Source organism: Stegostoma tigrinum, chromosome 24 (genome assembly GCF_030684315.1).
Source record: "Stegostoma tigrinum isolate sSteTig4 chromosome 24, sSteTig4.hap1, whole genome shotgun sequence".
Taxonomy (NCBI): domain Eukaryota; kingdom Metazoa; phylum Chordata; class Chondrichthyes; order Orectolobiformes; family Stegostomatidae; genus Stegostoma; species Stegostoma tigrinum.
In genome coordinates, this window is record NC_081377.1 from 33,263,907 (window position 1) to 33,286,313 (window position 22,407).

The 22,407-nt window shown below is 40.6% G+C and overlaps 1 protein-coding gene across 1 annotated transcript in view; it reads left to right on the top strand.

Moving 5' to 3' along the window:
• The window catches only part of LOC125464956 (mannosyl-oligosaccharide 1,2-alpha-mannosidase IA-like), a 137,789-nt gene that overhangs the window by 30,722 nt on the left and 84,660 nt on the right, over window positions 1-22,407 (top strand). The window contains exons 2-3 of the mRNA XM_048557924.2: window positions 3,579-3,675; window positions 16,596-16,711. Coding sequence (XP_048413881.1) covers window positions 3,579-3,675; window positions 16,596-16,711 — 213 coding nt within the window. The remainder of the gene's footprint in view (window positions 1-3,578; window positions 3,676-16,595; window positions 16,712-22,407) is intronic.

A 22,407-nucleotide genomic window follows, 5' to 3' on the forward strand; every position in this document is an offset into this window, starting at 1 on the left:
TCCCCCTCATGATTTTATAAACATGTAGAAGATCGCCCATAGCCTCCAACACTCCAATGAAAATAGCTAGTCTATTCAGCCTGTCCCTACAGCTCAAATCCACTGACCCTGGCCACGTCCTTGTAAATCTTTTCTGAACCCTTTCAACGTTAACAAAGTCCTCCCTATAGCAGGGAGACCAGAATTGCACACCGTATTCCAGTAGTGGCCTAACCAGTGTCCTGTACAGCTGCAACATGACCTTCCAAAACCTATATGCAGTACACTGACCAATAAAGGACGAGCGTACCAAATGCCGCCTTCACTATCCTGTCTACCCAGAATTTTGCTTTCAAAGAACTATGAGCCTACACTCCAAAGTCTCTTTGTTCAACAACACTCCCCAGGATCTTACCATTTAGGTGTATAAATCTTGCCCTGGTTTGCCTTTTCGAAAAGGAACATCTCATGTGTGTCTAAATTAAACTCCGTTTGCCACTCCTTGGCCTGTTGGCCCATCTGATCTGTGAAAGATAACTTGCAAAATTCAGTTATTGCCTGAGACTATTGCTTTTGCCAAGAATATTAGAACTTGTGCCAAAATATGTTTCTAATCAGGAGAACAATACAACTTTGCAAGTTAGAACATTTGCATTGTACTGGAAAGATGTGAGGTGTCAGTGTAATTTTTCATGTTAGTGCACTTAAACCTTGGAATGTATTATTTGAACTTAACAGGCCCTGGTCCCTCTATCCTGATTTTATGTCTACCATTGCAGAATATTTGCCTCCACTTTGAACAGTATAATTGGTATATTTCAGATATACTTAATGGAGCATAACAATACAATGTTGTATTCAGGGAAGGCTGAAGCGAGGACTGCCTTTCCACTCAACCTTGTTGTGACATTGGGTTTGAAACTAACTGATGACCTCTGCTTAAGCCCCAAAACCTACCAATTCAGAGTTTCCTTCAACTATTTGAAGACCGACCTTATAAGGGATGAGTGATGTCAAGTTCCTGCGTAGTCTTTTGCATTGATGCACATTTTCATTCAAACAGAAGAAATTCAGGAATTATTTGATAGTGTTGAATATTATAAAATGAGGAACAAAGTAGATGGTAACAAATCATGTTTCCAGCCGTTGAGTCTACAGCAAGGAGACACGAACAGAAAATATGAAACTTAAGAAATTTTACATTGAGTATTGAGGCTATAGATCTCATTTGATGTATTTTAAGAATTTAGATCATTTCTGGTAAGAAGGATAAAGGGAAATGAGATTAAGACTGTATATCTGGAAGATAAACATGGGCTGAACAACCTTTTCCACATTGTAATTTCATTTATGATTCTATTTATGCTGCTATGCTATACCACATGTGCCTAGTGAAGCCCATCTGTCTCTGAAAGTTTCATCTCTTTCTTTGATGCTTCTGACTTGACTGTTTCATTACATTTTGACCACTGTCCGATTTTTCAATCTGCTGTAGATTCTCCTTTCACATACTATCCTGTACTCAGTTCCATCGACTCACTACTTGTTTGAGGCCTATGTCGGCTCCCAGACTTCCAAAACCTCAATTTTAATTTGTCATATGTTTAAACCCCTTCCTGTCTTGCAAACCCCAAAACATCTTCATTTTTCTAACTCGTCTCCTATGCAGGTTCCTGCCCTTCATGACACACTGACAACATTGCAGTCAGCTGTTTAGACCATTAATACTGTAAATTTATTCTTAAAACTCACTGTCTTTCCTTTTACTAAAATGTAGTCCTAAAAATCTACTCTATTTGCCAAACTTTTAATGTCTGTCTTAATATCTTGCCCTTAGGCACAATGTTAATTTATGTCTGATGCTTCTGTGATCTAACTAGGAAAATATTAATATCCATATACATATGCCAGTGTTTGTTGAGAAGAGGACTTTTAAGATAGAGGGATTATAAGGAGCTATGGGTTCCTGAAGCTTTGCTTGATTACCATAGAAAAGACAGCAGAAAATAATTGCTATTTTCTCTCCCCTGAACTGACTAAAAAATGATTGTCTAGGGGATTGCTTGTTTAGGAACAGCTCATTGGTTATAGGAGTGGGCTGTTCCCCCTTGGTGTCAGGCTGATAACCTCTGGAGTCCACAACAGTTACACAAACCAATCAGTGAGCTGTTGCTGGCTGAATTTTACACTGCAAACACACCCTTGTTCCCTGCCATCTTATCTTTCCTGTTCCACTATTTGAAAAACAGCAGTGCAAACATGACTCACTGAGTTCTAGTGATTTGTTTTTAAAAGTGTAGCAATTCCTTCAACAGTGTTTGCTTTTAAAACTGTTCTGTTCTTATTTGAGTACACAGTCAAATACAAAGGAATAATAAATAGATATGGTCTTTACCGCATGAATTCTAACTACTGTCCCTGCTTGGCTCCTCTTAGGTAATCTCACTGAACCCTTTGTGCCTTGCCAGTGCTTTCAGAGGAGCCTTTCAGTGTGTGTTCAATGTCTTGTTACGAGCAACAATTCTGCCTTCTCTTGGAATCATTCCCACCAAATGTAGTACTCAAAACTAATCTTCTAACTGTTTTGGACCATACAGATGATCAGCTGTCATTACTTTATCCCCAATTCCCCCAGACCATCTGTCCAATTGAAAATGAGTCCCTTATTTTAACTAATTACATGCATTAACATCATTGTGAAATTAGTACATGGGTGATATCCTGCACCCAATGGACACCTATTTTTGTGACCATATCTTCCACCACCAGCTCCATCCAAACTGGTAAAGTAGTCAATCTCCTCTTTGGCCTGGTCCAACCCACCCCATTTCTGTAATCTACAACTGACTGAGAACTTTATATTGCTGAAACTCTGAATTTTTGTGATCTCCCACTTTCTTATCCCATGATTGGCACCCATGCCTTCAGTCATGTAGGCATTGAGCTCTGGAATTTGCTTACTAAATCTCTCTACCTCTCCTCTTCCTTGAGATCTTTAAAATGCACCTCTTCACCTAAGCTTTTGTGATTCCCCCTAAAGCAGCATGCTTCTAATAGCTGTGTACTGAATAGCGAAGTCAGTATGGATCCTTTGTAGCCAAGGGACACATGAGGCAAACAGCATCACATTGGATGCCAATAAAAAGTTAAGATTTAGAGTTGAGAAAAATCCCACTCCAATTTTGCTTTCCTACTTCCCATTTCCTTATGTTGATGGAGGAAGAGTTGTAAATTTAAACTTGATATTTTTAAGGACAAAAATCTAAGGAAAACATTTTCCATTCATTTACATCTTGATGTTGGAGCTGTTTACTATCAAGGGTACTTCTCAAGAATAAATCTGCCCGAGAGTTGGAAATAATGACAGAATCAAGGAAGAACTGGTTTAAAATGCATTTTCCAATCCATCCTTCATTGATCCCCTGGGATCCACTTTTAAATTTAAGTTTGCTTTCACTGTAGATCACTTTTATTCCAATATACATTTTTATTTGTTGAACTTCAGGATGACCTTAGCATTTCTTCCATCATTTTCAGCCATTCTCTATGTACCACATACAAAGAAGGAATAACTTATTAATTGTTTTCCTGGTCCCTAGATGATGAAGTTTGCTTGGGACAACTACAGACGATATGCATGGGGGTCAAATGAGCTCAAACCATTGTCGAAGAGTGGACACACAAGTGGCTTGTTTGGTAAGTATTTGTCAAAATTGTTACTCTGTGCTACAGAGATATTGTCAACACAGTTGATATGTCTCTATTAATAGAAGAAAATTGCAGTCAAATAATCAAAGACTGAAAAAACGTCCAAGTCTTTTGAATGCGAAGCTTTGAAAATTATAATTCATAGTCAATCTCTTGTGTAATTTTCATATTCATTAAGGTGCATAGACTAAAGCAGGGGTAATATTGGAACTTAATTCAGGTTAGGGAACATAATTAAACCAGTGTGGTTGGGGCAGGTGTGTATAGTGATACTGCAGGAATATATAATGGAATTGGTGGGTAGAGGTAAGGTGATGATGCACCAGCATGTGGTCTTGAAGATAAGTTAATGGAACCACTTCTCGGGGCTGAAGAGAAAAATAGAATTACTATAAAAATTAGAACTAAAATTAAATTTTGGAAGAAACCTAGCCCATCCTTTGATCAGTTTGAGCAGCGTTTGTTGGAGAAGCCCAGCTCTCGGATCTCATCTTGCAAAGCACTGTTAAAATAAAAGCTTTGCTGTTTCTTTCAACTACATTTTAATTTTCAAGTAGTTTTAGTCACAGCTGTGCTGTTATTTCCTTTGCCAGGTGTCACACCCTGGTTTCTGGAGTCTTTCTTGCTAAAAGTAGATTCTTCTTATACCCAAGGGTCTCCTGTTGTCTTTAGTTTCAGAAGATTAACATAGTTCTGCTTCTTCCATTGTCTTGCAAGCTGATCGCTTTTGCAGTCTTACTGGCCTTCCACAATCTGCAGTATCATATAGACACTGTCACTGAGCTGCCGGGTGTTGGAATAAGAAGCAAAACTCCGTTGTCCTGATGGAACTCCCTCGCTCTATGCTGTTTATTATAATATAGCCATTAGTTTTCTGGGCCTTTTTTTTTCAAGTGTTCCCTTAGGAGTGACTACTTCTACCTTCTCCCTTATTTTCAGGATGTGTTCCAGCACATTCCAAGAGGGCTAATGATTTCCTCCCATTCTTCCTTCACATCTAGAAGACCATGGGGTTGTCTCCCATAAGGAAACTTCAAATGTGAAAATCCCAGAGGCCTGTGGAACTTTCTGAATTGCAAACATTACCTACGGTAACAAGACACCCCTGTTCTTGCCATCCCTGTCTACTATTCTTTTAAGCATATTTTTCAAAGTATTGTCGGAACACGCTATCGCTCCTCCCATTAGTCAGGGGATGATGTACTGAAGTTCACTGAATCTTAGTCCTTTCATAATACACTTTAAATTACATTAATGTGAAACCTATGAGAATCTCTCCAAGTATTTTGACTCTGAAAAACACCGTTATTAATTCATTGGCAATATTTTTGATGCCATATTATTCAAGGGATACTAGTCATATAATCAATTATCAGGAGAATATACTTGCAGACTCATGGCAAATCTTTGTACAGACCCTTCTAGGTTGATCACAATTGTTCCAAATGGTAGATCGATCTATGGTCAAAGAGACTGATGGAGTGTAGTCATGAAGGTTAAATCTTCCCAATTGACATTCCGAATAGGAATTGCAAAAAAGATGTAACTTCTTTATAAATCCCCGGTCAAAACATATTTTGTAAGAGTTTCTGCAAATTTTTCCTACCCATAAGCTTATCTATCCAACACCCATTTGTAGCTTCCTCATCAAAGAGGCCACAATCTCTGTCACAGCTTCTTGCAACACTGCAGATCCCTCTTCTCGAGTCTTGGACGAGATTCCTCTTCAATTGGGAATAACAGGGCAGGGTGGTGTGCCTAGTATTACCAGTGGGTTAGTAGTACAGAAAACCAGACTGATGCTCATGGGGGCATACGATGGATAGTGACAATTGAATGTAACAAATAAATGTGAAATTTAAAAACTACTGCAGTAGTGACCATGAGCTCATTGTCATTTAAAAATGCATGTGGTTCCAATGTCATATGGGGATGGAAAATCTGCCATCCTTACCTGATCCAAGTTGCATGTGGCTTCAGATCCACAGCAATATGGTTAATTCATAAATGTATCAGAGATAGTGGGAACTGCAGATGCTGGAGAATTCCAAGATAATAAAATGTGAGGCTGGATGAACACAGCAGGCCAAGCAGCATCTCAGGAGCACATTCTTAAATGTGCTTTGATATGGCCAGGAAGCCACTTGGTTGTCTCTCACTGCTACAAAATCTGATAAATGAAATTGAATGTACCATCTAGCATTGATCAAGGCATCAGAAATTATAATGGTGCATAATCCCTCTCAATGCTATGAAGTGCTCCTTAATAACATTTGGGCGTTTATGCCAACATTAAGGAAACTGAATTGCAGACTAATCAAGCAATGGCCTGATGTAAAACTTCAAAGACGCTCACATAACTACAGCTGTCACACACAGGCATTCAGTCCCACGGAGAGGGTAGAGCCATCAGAGGCCGAGCAACAGTGGTTTACTATAAGGAGAGAGTTGCTTTGGGAATCATCCCTTGGAATCTCAAGGCGTCACATCAAACGTGGGCAGGGAAACCTGCTGATTTCCATCTATCACCCAGAGTTTGCTGACACGTGTTCTCTTGCATGTTAAATGGCACTTGGAGGATGCACTGAGGTTGGCTGGAACGTATGTGGCTGGGGACTTCAATGTCCATCACCAAGGCTCAGGGTCTCTACCTACCGACCTGGTCAATTCCTGAAGAACACAGCTGCTAGACTGTATCTTCAGTGGGTCATGAGGGAAATAGCACTTGAACTCATCTTCACTAACCTAACTGGCAGATGCCTAAGTCTATGATATTATTGGTAGGAGTGGTAACCACACATTTCTTGTTAAGAAATGTTCTGCCTTCGCATGTCTTTAGCATTTAATGTGGTACCGTTGAATTAGATAGATTTCAAACATATCTAGCAATTCAAGACTGAACAGTCATGAGGCACTATGGGGCATCAGCAGTAGCAGAATTCAACCACAGACTATAAATTCTTTACCCAGCATATCCCCCATTCTGTCATTACCACCAAGCCAGGGGATCAATTAAAGAAAATACTGCGGATGTTGGAAAACTGGAATAAAAAGAAAGTTGACACCTGTTTTTAGGCATGTCTGGTGCTGCACACCATTCTACACTCTTCTTTGAACCAGGGTTGAAAAGCTGTTGAGGCTTTCCTGAGGCTGCAGAAGAGATTTACTGGAATAATATCAGGAAGACAGATGAGAGAAGTTAGGATCGTTTTGGTTAAGTCAAAGAAAGTTAAAGGGAGATTTAATACAGAAGCTCAAAATCATGAAGAGTTTTGATAAAATTAATAAGGAGAAGCTATTTCTAGTGGATGAGGGATCAGGAACCCAGGAGAATTACGATAATTGGTAAAATAGCCACAAACAAATTGACTCCTTTTTCTAATGTTAAAAGTAATGACACGGAACGTGTCACCTGAGAAAATTGTGTTAAAACATGTAAGCAAGTTCAAGAAGGTAATTGAATACATTCAGTCCAAGGGTAGGAAATTAAAAGACTATTAGTAGAAAGTTGGAGAGTAAGATGAATTGTATAGCTCTTGCGAAGAGCTCATTTAGACAAGATTGGCCAAATGGCCTTTACGCTTGAGAACTCAGTTGGCTGAGTTTCTTCGGCCGAGTCCAAATTATGCCAGATTTTTGGGAGGAATTTTTATCACGTGGTCTAGTAAGTTTTCGCACCATATTGTGCCAAAATCACTTGATTAACTACCTACTCCACCCTTCTGGCAGTTGTCACATCTGATCCAGCCCCCTTTTACCATGTGCGATTCCCAGAACAACATGCCACTTGTATATATGCCAAAAGACCCTTGTGTTTGCAGCATCTTTGAAAGATTGTTGTGTGCCTGGACAAGCATAGTAATTCAGCGTCACCTCTTCCCAGTATTGTCATGACGCATCAGCCACAAAACTGCACTACCTGTGGCAGACAGACAGCATGGCTGACACCCCCTCACACGTGCATCTTCATTTTCTCACCCTGTTTGCTGTTTAATTGCCATGTCATAAATTGTATCTGCCTGTGGGCACACAAGTCCAGGAAGTTGTAACAGTGATTACAGATCATCTATGTGTTAGTGGAGAGAAACACTCTCTTGGAGATAAATTCTGCAGCTGTAATACAGCTGTCTGTAACATGAGCGTAATTGACCCTGGGGGAACTAAGCTATATTCCCGAATCCTACTACCGAGACTGCAGCTCTGACCTCGTCATTTGGGAACAAAATGAACCTGTGTGACTTTGCACAGGTGACACTGGTCACTGTCCTGATGCATTTTTGGGCACACGACTGCGAGATCCCATCCTGCTTGTCCATTGCTCTCTGGAAGTGGCCACTTAAACAGATGTTCAGGGCCAACAGGACAATCATTCCTAGTCTTCAGACCTCCAACTTTTGGCACTATTCTGTCACAATGTCCATCTGGAGCCAGTATTAGTACTGCACCTTGCAGATTTCTAAGGAAATGGAGGAAGGGCTGAAAATGTCAGGACCCCTTGCATATTCTACACACCCTGAGGGGTCCTGAGGGATAATGACCTTCCCCTTAGTTAGGTGCTCCTCTTCCTTTGCAGATACCTGGCCTTGCTATTGACCTAGTATGTTGGCAGGCGCAGGATAGCAAGATATGTAGCTACACTTTTGCAGGTTGGCATTAAGAAAGCAAGTGAACAGCCGTTAGTGCCGGCCTGCTCCAGTCCATGAGCTGGGCAACTGCATCTTTGCACAAAGTGTCCTTACAACAGCTTCTCGATGCTAGTTGCTGGTGCTCCCTGCAGTTTAACTCCAAACATTCTACTTGGCCTGCTGTGTGTTGGAAAAGTGCCGTGATAGGCTTGAGTTCTCCATGTTGGATGGGCATTGGGTACATGCAATTGATACCTGTGATACAGTTTCATCATTAGCAGCATAATGGTCATTTGGAGCAAGGAGCAAGCAGCAAGGTCGATTTGCTAGGTGTCTGTTCTTGTTTCTCTATTGCCTTTTCTGAAAGTCCGGTTTGTTTGAGGTTTGATAGATAGAAACTTGTATTAATGAATTGAGCCAGGCCTTCAACAAAGCACTTAACAAACAATTATCCCTCCTAATTGGCAATTCACCATTGTCAAAGGGGAGATGCCACATGCTGCTTGTGAAGAACATAGAAAGAACATGGAATGAGATGCTCCTGATGTCAAAATGGGCTTTACAGGACTTATTTAATTCTGGCACAAATCTTACCATAGCCCATTTTACTCTGCCCGCTACAAGATTCTGCTTTAGGACTCCTTAAAGGAACAAAATTGATGGCATAAAGCCATATTGTCTACAACCCTCCTCAGTAATTACAAGTGGAAGTTTTAGGATATGAAATCATAGTCATTATAATATAAGAAAATGTGTGCAGAATATTTTCTACTTTCACAATGAGGGCACTTGGGAGCCTAACATGTATTTTTCTAAATGAGTATGCAGTTGCATGAGTGTATAGAAGGGGCGAGGAAGGGACATGTGTCAGATCTTTCCAAATCCAGACAATGGTTCATAATATCTTCGACTCTCAGGAACTGACCCAGCTCTGTGAAAATTGCATACAGGATGTCTGCAGTGGGATCAGATAGTTTAGAAGTGTGTGGCGTTTGCTCAATATCTGCATTCTTATCCTATGCTTGTGAAACAATACATTCCAATTGTAGTATTTTTTTTCCCCACTTCTAACACTGTCTGAGGACTGGAATTCTGGGCCTTTGTGTCTCGAAGTATTCTTGTAAATGGTTGAGGACTCTTTTTGTTGCTTGCCCCTTTTTGCATACACTATAGATCCCTGTAAAGGGGGGCACACAGGGGAAAAAAAAATTGGATTAGAGGACATTTCCATTGAAAAATAAAATCTGTGTAGCGGTGAGCGAGACGAACTTTATCGGATAAAGAACTGTGGATGCTGCAATTCAGAAACACAAATAGAAATTGATGGACAAACTAACAGGTCTGGCAGCATCTATGGTGAGCAAGTAGAATTAATGTGATGTGTCCAGAACCAGGGTCACAGTCTTGAATATTCGGGGTAGACCATTTAGGACAGAGATGAAGCAACATCTCTTCACCCAAAGGTGAGCCTGTGGAATTCATTACCACAGGAAGTAGCTGATGCCAGAACTTTGAATATATTCAAGAGGCAGCTAGATATAGCACTTGGGGCAAATAGAATCAAAGGTTATGCGGAGAAAACAGGATTAGGCTACCGAGTTGGACGATCTGCCATGATTGTGATGAATGGTGGAGCAGGCTTAAACGGCAGAATGGCGGCCTCCCACTCCTGTCTACTATGTTTCTACAGGTCCACATTCAGAACACAATTTGTGTTGTAAGTAGCTATTGGCCAAATGATAGGGAAAACCATCTGCTCTTTGGTGCTGTTGGACTCTTTACTTATTGCAGAACACTTGTGACCTTGCAAACTTCTCCACACTGCTTCAAAACATAATCCCTAAGTATTATACTCACTCAGCACAATGCTCATTCAATATTGTCCTCCTTTAGCACCTCACTCACAAATTACTGCATCTGAATGTGATATTTTGTACAATATTATAAAGGTCTGAGCCAAGGCAAGATTTGTGGCACAAGTCCACAAACCTAATCTCAACATTAGGAGCATCTTGCTCCATCTTTTATACTTTCCACAATTAGTGAGGTGAGTTTGTCACTAGGCAGTTATAAGTTACTAATTAAGGAGGATTATTACTGCTTAATTGCCTTGTTGAAGTCCAACTAGCCTTGTTAATATTCAACTTTATATCTTTGGACCTCGCCAGACAGTCGAGATGTCGAGAAAGCTTGACATAGAATCTAAGCAAGGACCCTGTGAATTAAACTCACTGCTCCAAGCAGCCTCCATGTGGGGCTCCAGATCACAACATCCCTGGGCATGCTCAATGAACACTAGCCACATGCACTCACTTCCATGGATGCCTGCATCTGTTATGTGCTAGCCTCTTGAGAACTGTCATGGCACATCTCTGATCCAGTCTCGGCATGCTTCTGCATTTCATTGCACCAGCAACTATCATTGTAATACAGCAGCAATGATGCTGTACGTTCAGGGCCATGGATCAAGCTGCACCTCCACGTTCTTTAATGCTGTCACAGGCTCAGAATGAATGAGTGCTATCTAGATACAAGACCTTTATCTTACAATGCCCTGCCTTTTTACAGTTGGCTTGTTCAGTCAGATACCAGGTTCATATTACTTGCTTGTTTTGTGATTTAGCTTGTACATAAAGGAAAGTTGGTTATCGTGGTTGTCAACAGTCCTCGGTCAGAGGTCCCTGTATAATAAATCAAGGGTAGCCTCTGATACTAGTCAAGGTGGTTGGAAACGGTCAGTCAGCCACTTGAGGTGGTTAGAATCAGGATGCTCTGCGTGTAAATGGTAAGGAGCCCAAACAAGGCAGCCCACCATGAGTCTTCAGTCCTTCCACCCTGCTGTGAGCCTGTTTTCCTCTTGGAGTACGAGAGGGGTAGGTATTAAGGCAGACAGTAGTGGCTTTTACAGTTGGTATTTTGGTGCAGGTGGGTACGTATTCAGAGTGATTAGGCAGTGGGAAGAAAAGGTAGGATTTGCTCGTTAGGGATTGAGGTGGGTGAGAGTAAGTGGGGAAGATTTTGCCCACAATAATGCATTGTAGAGCATGGGTCTTGGTGGAAGGTGCATACGGTTAACAGTGTGCGTGTGAGATATCAGATGATGGTGGGATTTATGTTGGTGGGGTGAAGAAGGTCATTCTTCATCTTCCTGCAGTGCTGGGCATTCCTCCAGATGGCTGAGACTGTTCTAATCTACGTGGCTACCATGGACCAAGTTGGCATAAACTAGTATTGAGGATTCCACTGTTGGCCCTTGTGAAAGAGGAATAACCACCTCTCTGTCACACCCTATCTAACAGGGTCTCTAATTCCCTGTCCACACTGAAGGGCTTTGATTTTCCCGTGTGTACCATGTGCAGGACAGTTCTGGACTGACGGTGATTGTCTAGGTGCACAACAGATTTTTAAAGATGGCATGGATGCAAGGGATGATAGTGAGTTCCAGAATATCTGCTGAGTGACAAGTTGTTCCGGGAACAACCCACGGTAAGATAGGGCAGGAATCGGACATGAGGGGCACCATAGGGGTCGGGCGGGTAGTTAATGTATAAAGTTCAGTAAGATATAGTGAGAAGACCTGCTAGGCTTCAGAACAGAAATCACTCCAAAAAACTCAATATTTCTTGTACCTATCTGAAGGAGCTAAGATTTTACCTGTAAACAAAAACATAAATTACTGGAGAAATTCAGCAGGTTTGACAGCATCTGTGGAGAGAAAGCAGTTAATGTTTCAAGTCTACTGACCCTTCTTCAGAAGCTGCTCTGAATCAGGGTCACTGGACTCGAAATGTTAACCCTGCTGCTTTTGTTTCAGATTTTCTGTATCTGCAGTTCTGTGTTTTATTTTAAGATTCTGTCCCCGTGTGTTTTGAACAGATGTTCATTAATGTTATTCAGTGATCACTGATTATATCAGATTCCATAGCATTGTTTCAATTTAAAATGTTCAGGGAAACTGACTGACTTATTAGATTCTTTTGAGGAAGTAACAAACGATAAGGACAAAGGGAACCTGTGCTGTCTTTAGATGTCCTGAAGGCAAGATTTGCCACATCAAAGAGTCCTTCATAATGTAAGTGATTATAGCATGGGGGTAATGAATTATCTGGATAGATGATTGGTTAGCTAACAGGAGCCAGAGATTATTCACAAATGACACAACAGGAATTGCTGGAAAACCTGAGCAGGCCTTGCAGCATCTGTGGAGGGGAATCAAAGTTCATGTTTCACGTCTGGTAACCCTTCTTCAGAACTGATGGTAGTTAGGAAAACATTTTTTTTGTGCACAATATACGACTGGGGGAGGGGGTAAGGAGTAAACGATAAGTGGAGATGGAGTCCAAAGAGATGAACAGTTGGGTAGACAAAGCAGTAGATAACGGTCAGCGTAGCCATGAATAGCCATTAATGGAGACTATTATTGGCTAACAATAGGTAGAGTGTAATAGTAGATCATGTGATAACAAGGCATGGTGTATGGGGATTGGGCTAAGGACATGGGAGAAAGTGTCTTAAGCCTGAAAATTGTTGAACTCGGTATTGAGTCCAGAGGCTGTAGAGTTCCCAAGTGGAAAATAAGGTGCGGTTCTTCCAGCACTGCAGTCAGCCTGGGACAGAGATCTTGGCCAGGGAACAATGTGGTGTGTTGAAGTAGCAGACAACTGGAAGCTCCAGGTTCTTTCTTGTGGACAGAATGTGGGTGTTTGCCATAGGAAGGAGTGCTTTGCCTTACAGTTCATATCAGTGCCTTGGTAGAGAGAACTTAACAGCAGTCTTTTTAATCATCCTGTTCAGACATGTAATGAGACAGGTTTGGGGCAGCTGAGACTTGAATCAAGACCTTCTGTCCTGAGGTAAGGGTATTACCACTATGCCACAAGAGCCTTATGAATCCTAATTCTGTGACTGGGATCCTTGCATGAGACAATGAATATACTGAATCCTAATCACTGGACTATTGGGGAAGATTTTTAAAGGGACAACACAGATGCGTCTGTTCATTAAGCATGTTGGCAGTGGTGGAATTTGAACCTGCTCTTGCTTCGACATTGGAGCCTTAGACAAGCACCTAAGACCATGACTCCATGCGACGAAATAACAGTTCTCCGATGAAGGGTTTAGGCCGGAAACATCAACTTTTGTGCTCCTGAGATGCTGCTTGGCCTGCTGTGTTCATCCAGCTCCACATTTTGTTATCATATAACGGTTCTGACCTGTTTTTGAACCAAGAATGTTTGAAGCAAATGTGATAACTACTGCACTGCAGAATCACAGTTCTAGGAACCAAATGTATGGTTGCTAAGTTTGCTGAAGAAACAAAGGTAGGTTAGAAAGGAAATTGCAAAGTAAAGAGATGAGTCTGAAAAGAGCTATAGGTTGGGTGAGTGGGCAAAAATTTGGAAATTGAGTATAATGTGGGCTGATGTGAACTCTTCCACTTCGGATGAATATAAATATGAAGTGTTGTTTTATTTAAATGCAGAATTCAGAGGTACAGACGGGACCTGGGTGTCATAATGCATCAATCACAAAAGGTTGGTGTACAGTTATGTTAATTAAGTACCTAGGAAGGCAATAATAATGTTGGTGTTTATTGCAAGGGGAATGAACAATAAAAGTAAAATTGTTAACTCTTTGTCTCCATAGATGCTGCTAGACTTTGAGTTTTTCCAGTATTTTCTGTTTCTTTCAGGTATCCAGGGGTTGCACAATTTTGCTTTCATAAAAGTCAAAAAGTTTTGCTGTAGTTGTTTAGGGTATTGACAAAACTACAGGCGGACAATCTGTACAGTTTTAGCATCATTACTTAAGAAAGGATATATATAAGAAAGGATAAATCCCAAACTCTTTGCAGTTAATGGCTTCAGTGCTTTTCTTAGTGTGGATGCTAAAAATTGGTCATGAATACTTCATTTTGCCGAGCCAGCACTCTGCATGAATTTATCAGTACTTCTTTACCCTTGTATTTTACAACCCTATTTTATAAATCAAAATGCTGTAGGTCATTTGATAGCTTTATTGACTGGTCCTCTCACCTGCAAGGAATCAGATTTTTGACTTTTTTTTTCTGCTCATCCACAGTAACATTTAACGTGACTTTACTAGTTATTAAGACCTGTTATAGATATGTTGTAGGACAAGATTCTTTGGATATCGGGAAGGTTAAACTTGATAGGTGTCCTCAAGGGACATGTATTATCCCAATTGCTCCAGTTTCCCCTGGGGCCATGTGTTGGGAAGAGGTGAGCAAACTAAATGTGCCACATCTGATGTGAGCCTGCTTCTGTTTGTCGGCTAAAGACATTTTAATGGCCTGGAAACTTCTAAATCACCCAAAAATAGAACCACCTTTATAGCAGTGCTGTATTGATTGAGAGAAGAGTTGGCTGAAATATTGAAACATCTGCAAATGCAGTCAGAAAGCAACTTCAGTGCAGTGGTCCCTACTTCTAGAGCATGGTGAAGTAAATTGGATGTATTGCATTTGGGACAAACGGAAGTGGGAACTATTTGAAGAAAAATGAGATGACAGGACTGTGAATGTCCCTTTCTATTTCATTTGAATGACTGGTTCAAACTGTCCTGCCCTACGTTTCGAGAAAAACTACTGTAGTTGCAAAGTGACGTGAAATGTGTGGTGACCAGACGTAACGGGGTTGTGATTCTGTTTCATTTGCTAGGCATATGGGAAGTATGCACATTGCTGATTTCTAATTGTAGAAAATAAAATTAATAGCTTTATACTTTTGAGATAAGAGAAATTTATGAACCATCATGAGTGTTTAGCCTCATTAAATAATGTTATGTCACCCTTGTAACTTAAATGCAGGAAATCTGAAGTAAAATCATAAAATGTTGCAAGCACACCACAGACCTGCATCAGTGGAGAGATAAATAATGTTAACGGTTCCAAGATGATGTCCTTCCATCAGAAGTGAAAAAAGTTAAATATGTAATATACCTTGGGCAAATGCAGAAAACAAGGAAAACTGGGAGAAAATAACTTGAGGTAAAGACAGTTATGGGGTGGCGGTTTGGAGTGATTTAGGCAAAATGTTTTGGTTATTGGATGAGAAGCAGGATGGATGTGGAACAGATTAAATGGTAATAATTCACTTATTGCCAACAGCTGATAAAGGAGTATGGTTCTGACTTGAAATTGTTTAAGATAATGTTGAGTCTTGCATACTGTGAAGTGCCTAATCAAATGATTAAGCCTCCATTCAGCTGCATCTAAACTCTGTAGGATGCCAAAAAATGGTTAAAATGGGTCAGAATTAAGATATGTGACCAAAAGCCTGGAATCTCACTTGCAAACTGAGCAGAGGTATTCTGGAGTGCAGTCACCCATTATGTTTAATCTCCCCAGTGAAGCGGAGATGATTATGTGGGGGATGCCTCGCCAGGAAGGAGTGTTCGGAGCTCTGGGTGGTGGGAAAACTTCTGTACTTGCATGCAGAGATGTGTTGGGGTGAATGACAAATAGAGTAGGTGCAGAGAGAAACCAGCTTTTTGAATGCTGAAAGAGAAATTAAACATATATTGTAATGTTGGAGCATGGTCCATTGAACATGAATGCTGGTGGAGTAGATTGGGTGAGCCTGGAATTGAAAGCTTGAGAAACAGCTTTTGATTTGGCATTTTTTGTTCATCACTTTCAGGCCATAAACACACCTTTTAAGAGAGCAACTATTGATAATGATGATGATGATTCTTTGCCATTTACAGTTATTCATGAATCATTCTCGTTTCTTGTCCAGTATGACCCTTCTTCAGAACTGTTCTTTAAAAGAATCATACTAGACATGAAACATTAACTTTATCTCTCGTATTTTACTTCAAAATATGCAGACCATTTCAATTTTGAGGTGGTGAGAGATTGATATTTTAATAGAATTTGTGGTCAATTGAATGATGAGTCTTGTTTCTAGACTCAATCAATGCTATGCCATCTTTTATTGTCTAGCTTTTTTTATAAGATTCTGCCTGCTTTCGGCATCTTTTCTTGGTCTTCAGTGATCCTTTCAGTTGAAAGAAAGCAGTTCATTTTAACTTAAGTTGCTCTTTTTCTCTTAGCCAAATTTCCACTTGCTGTTGCATTGTCAACTTTATTATTTTTGATGAAGGGATTGTTCGTTGACAATTCTTGCAATTTAATTTGATTTGATGTCAAAATGCATTTTGTACCATAGAAATGAGAGATTATGCTTAAAAAAAAAATCAGTTTCTGCAATGGAATTGTTTTGAGTTGGTTGATGAATGCTAATCATTTCCTTACTGCAGGAGGGCTTCTGGGAGCTACAATTGTGGACTCTTTGGACACACTCTACATTATGGGTCTTCAGGAAGAGTTTACAGAAGCCAGAGAATGGGTGGAAAACAACTTGGACTTTAATGTGGTGAGTTTGCTAAATTTGAAGCAGGCCTCTCAGAAGAAATTCTAGTTTTCTCTCTGAATTCTAGTACAATGCAGCAGAAGTGCCAATGCATTACACAATGATTTATCTGTAAGTGGAGGAAGGACTAGGGCAGTTGACATGCAGATGACTATTTATCACTGAGTTCTGCAACTCTCATTTTAAAAATATTTCACTTTTGTTTATTTTTGCTATCTAGACAAGTTCACGTTTTCCCACATTATGTACCCATTGTCGGGTATTTTGCTCTGTTCTTTAACTCACCTATATCCCTTTGCAGGTGCCTCCTTTCGCCAATGTGCTTTCCCATTTATGTTGGTGCCTTTGGCAAATTTAGCTGCCCTATATTTGTTTCTTCACTGAAGTTATTGATGTAGACTGTAAGTAGTTGAGGCCCCAGCGCTGATCTCTCTGGCACTCCATCCAACACAATTTGCCAACCTGAAAAAATGAGCTCTCTGCTACCTGTTAGCTAACCAGCTCTTTATCTAAGCTAATTATGTTCTCTTATCTTGTATAATGATCTTTGATCAGGCACTGTTTCAAACCTCTTTTGGAAATCAAATACATAATATCTACAGGTTCCCCTTTTATCTACCTTGTTTGTTATGTCCTCAGAAAATTAATAAATTCGTTCAAGACAATTTTTCTTTCTCAAAGCCATGTTGACTCAACTAGTTCATGTTATAATGTTCTGTGTATCCTGCTTTTACCTCCTTACTGATGTATTTTATTAATTTCCCTGTGACAGATGGTAGCTGACCTATTTTTCTTGCTTTGTTTCTCTATCCTTCCTTGAATGCAGATGTTTATTTCGTTCTTTCTCCCCCCGCCCCCCCGGTACACGTGACCCTTCCAGAATCAGACAAGTTTTGGAAAATGATAACTAATACATCTGCCTTCTCTCTAAATTGATCTGAACACTTGGGAATCATCAGTGAATGCTCCATTCTTCACCTTTATAATTAAAGAAATTTAGTTGATTATGGTAATTGACCCTATCTTAAAGAAATTCTGCAGTACTGCCCTGAGCTGGATAATTGACTTCCGATATGGCTATACTATTGATTTTGTGGTCAGATACACCTCAAGCCACTGGACAGAGTTCCCTTTAATTCCTGTTGATTTTTAGATTTGCTAAGGTCCCTTAGTGTCAATTTTGGCCAGATACTTTCTTGATATTGAGGAACGCTACTGTTCAGTTTCCTTTGACATTTGGGTTGTTGTGTTCCTGTCTGGATCAAACTGGTGTTCTTGCAGAACATGATCAGGTGAATCGATGGGCCAACGAGTGACAGATGGAGCTTAAAGTAGATAAATGTGAGGTGTTGCATTTTGGTAAGGCAAATCAGGGCAGGACTTGTACACTTAATGGTAGGGTCCTGGGGTGTGTTGCCAGACAAAGAGATCTTTGGGTGGAGGTTCATAGTTCCTTGAAGGTGGAATCACAGGTAGACAGGGTAGTGAAGAAAGCATTTGGTATGCTTGCCTTTATTGGTCAGTGCATTGAGTATAGGAGGTAGGATGTCATGTTGCAGCTGTACAAGACGTTTGTTTAGGCTGCTTTTGGAATAATGCTTCCAATTCTGGTCTCCGTGGTATAGGAAAAACCTTGTGAAACTTGGAAGGGTTTAGAAAAGATGTACAAGGATAGGAGGGTTTGAGCAATAGGGAGAGGCTAAGTAGTTTGGGGCCGTTTTCCCTGGAAATTCGGAGGCTATGGGGTGACCTCGTACAGGTATATAAAATCATGAGTGGCATAGATAGGGTGAATAGCCACGGTCTTTTTCTCAGGGCAGGGGAGTACGATACTAGAGGGCGCAGGTATAAAGTGAAAAGGCAAAAATTTTTAAACGGACCTAAGGGACAACATGCTCACACAGGGTAGTGTGTGTATGGGACAAGCGGCCAGAGGAAATGGTAGAGGCTGGTATAATTACAACATTTTAAAATGCACCTGGTTGAGTATATGAATAGGAAGGGTTTAGAGGGATATGGGTCAAATGCTGGCAAATGTGACTGGATTAATTTATTATCTGATCGGCATGGACGAATTGGACCAAAGGGTCTGTTTCTATGGTGTACAATTCTGTGACTGTATAACATTCTGGCAGTCGCTTATAGATATCCTGGTAGTAATCTTCCAAGAATCATTGGTTTCTGGAAAAGTTCCAGAGGGTTGAAATATCGCCAATGTTGACACCTTTATTCTTTTAAAAAAAAAAGGAGGGAAACCAGAAACAAGAAACAAATTGGCCATTAAGCTTAACATCTGTCATTGGAAAAACATTAGAGTCTATTATAAATGTAACAGTAGGGCATTTAGAACAAAACTGAGCTTTCGAGAATACTTTTAAAGAAATCTTCCTGCGGAGTCAAGAAAAGCAGGTGTAAAGTCATTGCAGTCACCCTCAATCATTTCCTTTCTTTATGGGTCTTAGCTACAGGCCACTCCTGGAAAACTGGGTCACCCAAATATTCAGCAGTTTTAATGTGTGTGAACTACCTCTGGAGGCATAGTGATCACAAGCAGTTCACCCAGAAAAGTCAATATTAGGAGGGCTATGAGATGCTTTCTGTAAATTACCGCACCCTCTCCCATGTGAGATGATGTCACAAAGCAGTGAACATTCATCCGTGGACTGATTTTCATTGCCAGTTTCTTCAAGGATGGAAGAATTCTTGAACACAAGCAATTAAGAATTTGCAGTTGCGTGTGCCCATTCAACAGTGAGAAATTCCAACATGGTAATTCTACTATGAGGCAGTTTTTTTTAAAATTAAGCAATTAATAAAAAGTTAACATTAATGAATGATTAAATCACATTTATTCCAAATACCCTAGTGTTTAGACGACCTTGTGTAATGTTGGAGCAGAACGAGAAGAACATTTCATTGAATCTACTGTTGTTCTTCACGTCCTGTTCTTTCACAGTCCTATTGCTGATTATTATACATGGAAAGTAAATAAAAGGTTAAATTAATTTTCAGTAACCAGGTCCAATTTGTTTGGTTTATGGGCTACAGTTTGGAAACATGCTATCAGATTTTTTTTATCAATTAACTCAAATGATCAAATCCAAGTTAAAAGATGTCGGAATACATATACTGTCTTTAGTATTTGTATCTTTATTTATCTACAGAAGGAAATGCTAAAAATGCAAATAAACAAGGTAAGGTTACTATGTGACTGCACCAACTAATAAAGGAGTTAGTGACAATAATTAAGGAGCTGCTGAATGCCATAAAGTAGCTCCCATAGCCGCCATTGCAGATGTTTTTGTAGTCCCTACCTGTTACTAAATCGTCTCCTGTCCTCCAGTCAAGAACTGATCAGGTTCTTGCTACAAATGTTTTATAAATATGCTGCATCTCTGGCATCTAATCCTGACTTGTAGCTTTCCAGCATAAGTCTTTGGAGGTGTGTCTGCCACTGCTGTTCTATATGTCTCATACTGAACCAGGGTTGGCCAACCGGTTTGATACAAATAGGGTGAATGAAGCATGCTTTTTATTTATATCTTATATATTTACATATATAAGACATAAGCATCTAAGAAGGTTCCATATGAAAGATTAGCATATAAAATTAGAATGCTTAGCATTGGGAGTAGTATGCTAATCTGGATAGAGAACTGTCTGGCAGACACAAAACCAAGTCCAAGAGCAGGACAAATCATTGCAGATGCTGGAATCCGTACTGAAAGCAAGAAGTGCTGGAGATCCCAGTGGGTCAGGCAGCATTCATGGAGAGAGAACAAGCTAATGTCTCGAGTCTGTATGACTTTTCATCTGACCTGTGATGAAGGGTTGTCTAAACTTGAAACATTAGCTTGCTGTCTCTCCAAAGACCAAGAATAAATGGTCAATTTTCTGAGTGGTACCACAGGGATTGGTGCTTGGACCCAGCTATTCACAGTACTAATGATTTTACATGAGGAACTAAATGTACTTTCTCCAAGTTTGCAGATGACATAAAACTGGGAGGGTAAATTGTAAGGAGGATGCAAAGATGCCTCAGTATAATTTGAATATAGTAAGTGGGGAAAATGCATGACAGATGAAGTGTAGTATGAATAAATCTACTTTGGTTGAAAAAATCAGGAAGCAGGATTATTATGTGAATGGCAATAGATTGCATCTTCCCCTTTCCCAATATGACCTGGGTGTCCTTGTACACTAGTCACTGAAAATAAGCATGTAGGTCAAAAAAGCAAATTGTATGTTGACCTTTGCAGTGCGATGATTCAAGTATAGGACCAGGATGTCATGTTGCAAACATACAGGGCTTTGATGCAGTTTGTCCAGATCTGAGTATTCCGAGCAAGAGTGACATATGAAGAGGGATTGGATAAGTTAGGACGATATTAACTGGAGTTTAGAAGAATGGGGAGGGGATGGTGTTGATGGCTGGTGATTTTTTGCAAATTGTGAACATGGCAGATGTGACATATGCATGACTCCAGGAAACAAGATCTTGTTCTTTAAAATCGAGTGGAAGATAAAATAGATTTTCGATCAGTGAAAAGTTGTACGGTGAGTTTTTGCCAAGGATGGACATGTGGATGGTGAGATTTACTGTATGTTGTGTTATTTGATATAAATTTGTGAGTTGGGCACAGTCTTCTTGTTCTCTAGAAAACAAAGTAAAAGGCAGGAACAGCATTTAATCATCAGGGAGGAGGTGTAGCTGGTCCTCAACACTCTTCTGCTTTTGCCCAAAATAAATTCTGGATGATTAGATCTAAAACCAGCCTTTCTACCTGCCAGTAGTTGAGGTCCCTATATGCCCAATTAATAACTGCTTAAGAGCTCTAGCCTGCTGCTGTTGGCATTAATCCAGCTGTATGTGTGCTTGGCCACCAGCCTCCTTCAGGAGGGAAAGAGTGAAGATGGCTTGTCAGCCTGGGGCACATTTGGGGAGGTTTGCTCAAAGTCACTCAGTTCCTTATCAAGGATATGCATATCGAGCAGATGTTGGCTGTTGAAAACCAAACTGAACTCCCTTTCATGCTTCCAGACTAAGTACATGTTTCTTCCAGCAACCCTCCACCGTCAATATGGACACACGCAAAGATCACCTAACTTTTGGCCTGCGATAACAAGGTGTAGAACTGGAAGAACACAGCAGGCCTTTCGGCATCAGAGGAGCAGGAAAGCTGATGTTTCATCCCTAGATCCTTCTTCAGAATTGGGGGAGGGGAAGGGGTTTCTGAAATAAATAGGGCGAGGCGGGGAGAAGATGCATAGAGGAGAGGATAGGTGGAGAGGAGACAGATAGATCAAAGAGGTGGGGATGGAATCAGTAAAGGTGAGTGTAGGTGGGGAGTTAGGGAGGGGTTAGGTCAGTCCAGGGAGGCCGAACAGGTCAAGGGGGCAGTATGAGGCTTGTAGGTTGGAGATGGGGGTAGGGCTTGAGGTGGGGGGACAGTTTAGGGAGGCGGAGATAAGCTGGGCTGGTTTTGGGATGCGGTAGGGGGAGGGAAGATTTTGAAGCGTGTGAAGTCCACATTGATACCATTGCGCTGCAGGGTTCCCAAGGGGAATATGAGTTGCTATTCCTGTAACCTTTGGGTGGCATCGTTGTGGTACTGCAGGAGGCCCAGGATGGACATGTTGCCCAATGAGTGGGAGGGGGAGTTGAAATGTTCGTGACTGAGAGGTGCAGTTGTTTAGCG